At 30.2% G+C, this 6,000-nt stretch overlaps 1 protein-coding gene across 1 annotated transcript in view; it reads left to right on the plus strand.

Annotated features, from left to right (window-relative positions):
* Positions 1-5,245, plus strand: part of LOC121118797 (neuropeptides capa receptor) — a 41,947-nt gene extending 36,702 nt beyond the window's left edge. The window contains exons 5-7 of the mRNA XM_040713381.2: positions 3,887-3,934; positions 4,001-4,160; positions 5,080-5,245. Of these exons, the coding sequence (XP_040569315.1) occupies positions 3,887-3,934; positions 4,001-4,160; positions 5,080-5,118 (247 nt within the window). The 3' untranslated portion in view covers positions 5,119-5,245. The remainder of the gene's footprint in view (positions 1-3,886; positions 3,935-4,000; positions 4,161-5,079) is intronic.
* The last annotated feature ends 755 nt before the right edge of the window (positions 5,246-6,000 follow it).

A 6,000-nucleotide genomic window follows, 5' to 3' on the forward strand; every position in this document is an offset into this window, starting at 1 on the left:
TCAAGTGACAAGGCTTTTATTATCGGGGATTTTTACCGACCAAGGGAGTGGATCACGTGATCGTAAATCGAACATACGTACATTGAGTTCAAGAGAATAATTTTCTCCAGAGCTCCTTGTCCACTGAACTACGTCACATTATATTTCTATGATTTATGAGACTTCATTTGCCTCCTATAACTCTAACTTACTTTATTGTTGACGTGTCACGTATTACAAAATTCAAAATTTGACTTTTCATGCTCAAACTAACGTGGGCTTTCCTAAAGAATCTATGTATACTGATTATGTAATCAATAAGTATTTAGTTACGTTATATTTTATTCAATTATTTTTTTTGAAGAGCATTCTCTCATTGCGTGATTGACTAGACATTGATAAAGTTATTTGAACATGTATGTATATTGTATGTATTGTATGCTTAGATAAAACATACTTTAAAAGTTCATTTTTTTAATTTGTTATCGGATTTAGAAAGTGTATTGCATTCTGACCGTTAGTTGTGAGGTTACAGACGTTTTAGCTACCCAACTGTTTTAATCTTTGAGACAATGAATACAAAGAAATCTCCAGTGTTGATTAAACTCTTCTTTTGTTGGAAAAAAATACTATTAAAACCCTACCGGTGTTGGGGACCAACACCGGTAGTTGCTTCGTAAAAGAAATAAAAAATCTCCAGAAAATAGTTTTAAATCCCATAAAATTAAGCTGTGGCGAATATCTAACAGCTTAAAGATATCAAAAAGTACTGTATTTCCAACTTTATATACAAATTTGGGGATGCACAAGTGAATTTCGAAGTGGGATTCCGCGTTTGATCAACTGGAATCAGAAGCAACAATTCATTAATGATTCACAACTCTGTTTGGAGCTGTTCAAACGAAATTTAAATGATTTCTCGTGTTGTTATGTGACAAAAGAGGAAATAGGGATGAAGCAATACACTCCTACGTCAAAAAGATAGTCAACTGAATGGACAGCAACCAGTGAATGTCACTTCAAAACTAGGGTCACTAAAACGACTGTAACTACAAATTGGAATAATAAGCAGAAAGTTTAGCCAAAATAAATTATTATTGGGAGTTTTTTATTTTCTCAATTTTTGTCCCAGATAGTTTTATATTTACGCATCACACTTTGATGTTATTCATATACCAGATCGCTCAATAAATCTCCAGTATGACTCATAAATGTCGACAAATGCGCGAAATGTCTGATTACTAACCTACGTAACCTAAATAGTTCGTGTCAAAATTTTATTGGATTTGGACCGTTACCTTAAAGGTGGCATTTCTTTTTAAAAAATTGAAAATTGACATTTAATAAAAAATGAGAGTAGCTAAAAAAAAATAGAAAATTACAGATATTTTAGTTGAATGTCAATTTTATGTGTCAAATTTATATGCAACCGAATTTCAATACAAATTTCTATAAACCTTATTATATGGACGAATCCAATGTTCTTTTTGAAATACTTTTGTTTTTGCTGAAAAAAGTAAAAGAGATTTGTTGTGATTTTGCGCTAATGTCATTCCAGATTAAATATAATAAAATGTGTACCACTAGATAGGATCAAACTTGTAGCTATATGTTTGACTATTTTAATATAATAAATACTTCCTTTTTAATTAAATTATGACCAATGGTCAACATATGGTCTTCGGAACTTTTATGTTATGTCATTGCAGTGATTTCTCATTTCTTCTATTATCCCATTTGTATCATAATTCATAAGTTTCGCTCAGACCTTCTCCTCGCGCTCTACAAAAATCAATTTTCTAACTATATATGATGCCTACGCTCTTTTTTCCTTTTCTTTGATTGACCAACTAAAGGCAATATTTTCTATTTTACTATCATGAGAAAATATTTATGAAATGATGGAACGAATTGAATAAAAAAATAATCTTGCAATGAATTTCTTAAGGAATTAATAGAACTTTATTTTTTCATCATTCTTTCGATGACATCAAATAAATAAATCAACCTACCCAAAAAACATCTTTAAACATCCTTAGGACATTTATTATATGATTTTTTTAAATTCAACTCTTTAAATTCTCTTTAAATTTCATAACTATTATTCTCTAAAAGATAATCTGTAGCTTAAATATAGCACGGATCTACATTTCCTCGAATCAGTGTCAGTTCAGATCTTTAGACTTAAATACATTAGACCAAACTTCCGGATCCAAAACAAAAATTAGACCGATACTTGCCTCATTTTAAATAAAAGTTCCGAAATATGATCACGTTTAAGGTTACATTTTTACTTATTACGGATACTGAAACAATAAATAACCGAATTTAGTTACAATTAGGTCATAGTTATTAGAATTATTTTTATAATAATATTGGACAAATCGTTACCTTTATTGTATCTTGTAACCTCTCCTTTAAAAAGAACATAAAAAGGCCCAAAATGAGTTCGTAGTTGGCCAATTCTTCCAATTTTTGAAATATTATTGATAAATAAATGTTCATAGTTGAATGTGACATTATTCATATCAATCAATCAATGTTAAGAACACTGATTATAGAAAAAGAAGAAGAAAATTTGACAGCAAGCAACCAAATACAATATACATTTTAGTTTTTGTGTAACCTAACTAACATAAAAATATTTTGTGCTCAACTGTCGATGGTGTAGATTGTGTTCCGAACGTTGATTGGTTGAATTAGAATTAGCTTCTTTTAAAATGTGAATAAATAATTAAGAACAATAGTTCCATAGTTGAGAAAAATTGTCTAACTACCAACTGATTTTAAACCCTTTTTTCAGTTTCTTTTTTTTCGGGAAAAAGTTGTGTGATACAAAAACGATGTTACATTTAAGATAACGCCGTATGGAATAATCACACAATGCAACTGTCTATTAAGATACCGCTCCAATTGCAACTCAAGATAAATAGATTGTATGTTCGATATTTATGGTGTTAAATTCTTTTTTATATAACTAGGATTAAGTATTAATCAATACTTATATTAGCATTTTAAGTCCCGGAAAATCCCTCCAATCTTTTTTATGACCCATAAAAGTTTGGGTACCTGAAGCTGTTTCGGATCTCGGCTAATAAAAGTTTACGTATACCGTACCCGGATACTTCACATCCGGGTCCAAGGCCCACCCTATATTTACCATAGGTACGATTACCATAAGTGCATTCAGAGACTTATCACGATAATAAAAATTGTTGCTCGTAGTTGATATTAAAAAAGAAGAGAAAAAAATGAAATACATGTTCTATGTATTTGCATATTAGAGTATTCTTTGCACAAGTATACAAAAAATTCTTCATTTAATGTGTTTTCTCTCATTTTGTAGTATATATAATCTGCTTGTACAATTCACAACCTGTACAAATTACAACTTCTAGTCGATATATATACATATATATCGTGTACAGATACATGATATTAAGATGTAAGAGTCATGTTAAAACCTGTTCCTTAAAGTGTGTTCATTTTAGGAAGCTTAGAGACTTAGGCCTTAGAAAATTTAAATGAAATATGATTTTTTTTTAACTCTTTTATTATATATGTGATGAATCAACATAGAATCTGGCTTGATTTTTTTTTTTTTTTTTTTTTTTGTGAAAATATATCAATAAGCTAAAATAATCGATATATTTATGTGCGTCAAATTATATTAACAATATTTTTTGATTCGTTGGGTGGAAGCCAGTATTGTTTACTTATTTATTGCGTGTGATAAAAATTCAATATACAATGTTAAACAGAGAAATAGATTGACTTTGATTTTTTTTAAATACGACTTCTAACACCTTAAATTTTAAAGAAGAAATTTATTATTTTTAATTCTGCCTGCTTATATGTTAACATGTCACGTCATATATGTACATTTTTTTTTTTTTTAATAATTTAGGACATCTAATTCCTCGGTACTCACCATTGTCGCATTTACGATAGAAAGGTATTTAATTAGTATATACATATAAGGATGTCAAGAAAGGTTGACTAAATATTTCTTTATTTCTAGGTACATTGCTATTTGTCATCCCTTGCAATCATACAAAATATCAAGTCTAAGTCGTTCCAATAAGTTGATTACTTATATTTGGATCGTTTCCATATTAGCATCCATTCCCTATGCCTATTTTACGCAGATTCATTATATGAAAAATCCACATTCGAATCAGGTAAATAATCTTCATAATGATGTACTAGTGGGTAACCCGCATTTTTCAGAGTTCTTTAGCGTCAACAACTAGACAAAAAGACGGACAAACTTTGCTTTAATAATAAATCGTGTATACTTTTTAGCTAGCCCGTTTTTTTTTTTTTTTTTTTTTTTTTTGTTTCTTTTTAATTGGTAATCTTGAGAATAAACAAGAATGAATTTTGTGGGTGGAGCTTGGTTTTTGGATTTTTTGCACAAAAGTCCAAAAGTTAGAATTTTTCTAAGATAAATTTTACAATCTGTAGCTATTCCCAAAAAGGAATGTACTGTTTTTTGGAAATAAAATCCAAAAATTCAGAACTTTTCATAAAAAAATTAATTTGTTGGGGGGGGATAAAGCCCCTCTAGCCTACTCTCTTCGGACACCCCTCTAAGCAGTTGGCATTATTATTTGATTCCTGAGTAGTGAACTCCCATTTCTACAAGGCGACCTGATTGAACATTCATCTGTGTACATAAAAGATATAGAATAACCTTTAGATGTTAATGTTAGACTCAAAGTAAAATTAAGGAACGGGATCGTTGTAATTCTTGGCAAAGTCCTTGTTTATTTCTTTCTGCCCCTCCTCCTATGTCACAGCTCATTGTAGCTGTTCTCCTTCAAAACATTATTCAAACTGTCAGAGTTACCAAATTGATTTTTGATTTCTTTTTTTTTAACATGCCTACAATACACACCCGATTTTCATCGTTGTACTCCTCTTTTCTTTTTTTAAATGAAACGCTGACGTTAACTACACAGTCTCGTTTTAATAGGAGGCACTGAGTTTATGATACACATACTTTTTACTAAATCTCAAGTCAAGTCACATTCATTATTATTGACTTTTTATATGTTCTCTTATTTTTTTTTTTCTTTTTCCTTATGATGCGCTAAGCCAAGGGGAATAGAAATACAAGGATATGGCATCATGTAATGGGACTTACAAGAATTTTCAATTTAATGTACCGTACCGACTAGAGGCAAGACAGGAAGATATGACACGATAGTGTATAATAGTGGTACTCTAACAGTAACAGTCAAGGAAGGCGATATATAGACACTCTGGGGTAACATTTATACTCTTTGACGTCATTATTAAAAAGCGTGGTGGAAGTAAAACATTTGTAGGAAAAGCGTTATGGTATAAACTTGTATTTCTATTAACCTTGCGCTAAGCTATGACTACAAATTGTCTTGTTAAGAAGTCTTTCCCTGACAATCAGACAAACAAACTTTGTCTTAATAATAAAGATGCATAACAATGCAAAAATTAAGTTATGAGTCTTGGTTGTGTTGTTTTTTTTTTGTTTTTTTTTTCAAAATAATCAAATTAATAATAAATAATTCCAGGCTCCATGAACGTAAAAGGTAAAATAAATAACTTTTTTGTTTGTGTAAAGCCGTTCATTGCCACAAGGTTACTTTTTATATAAAGTAAAATATTAAGCGCATACTCAAAAACAAGTACTCCACAGACAGATGAACAAACTTTGTCTAATTAATAGAGATACGTACTCGCTTATCCTTTGTTACTTCCTACATCAAGTAGTTACCCAGTTTCAAGATATTATGCACACACTCAAAAATGAGTACTCCACAGACAGACAATCAAACTTCACTTTATTAATATACATAAGAGTAATGGGAATTGTTTGAAAATAATTTAAATTACATTAATTGTTAAGTAAGTCAATATGCGGCTCTCAGATTTCAACCAATTGACGTGAGACTCAATCATTTCCAACCAATAACAAGCTTTCACGTCACACATTATATTTTACAAGTATTTGTACCCTGTCATCCGTCATGATGAGAG

The sequence above is a fragment of the Lepeophtheirus salmonis genome, chromosome 5 (genome assembly GCF_016086655.4).
Source record: "Lepeophtheirus salmonis chromosome 5, UVic_Lsal_1.4, whole genome shotgun sequence".
Classification (NCBI taxonomy): domain Eukaryota; kingdom Metazoa; phylum Arthropoda; class Copepoda; order Siphonostomatoida; family Caligidae; genus Lepeophtheirus; species Lepeophtheirus salmonis.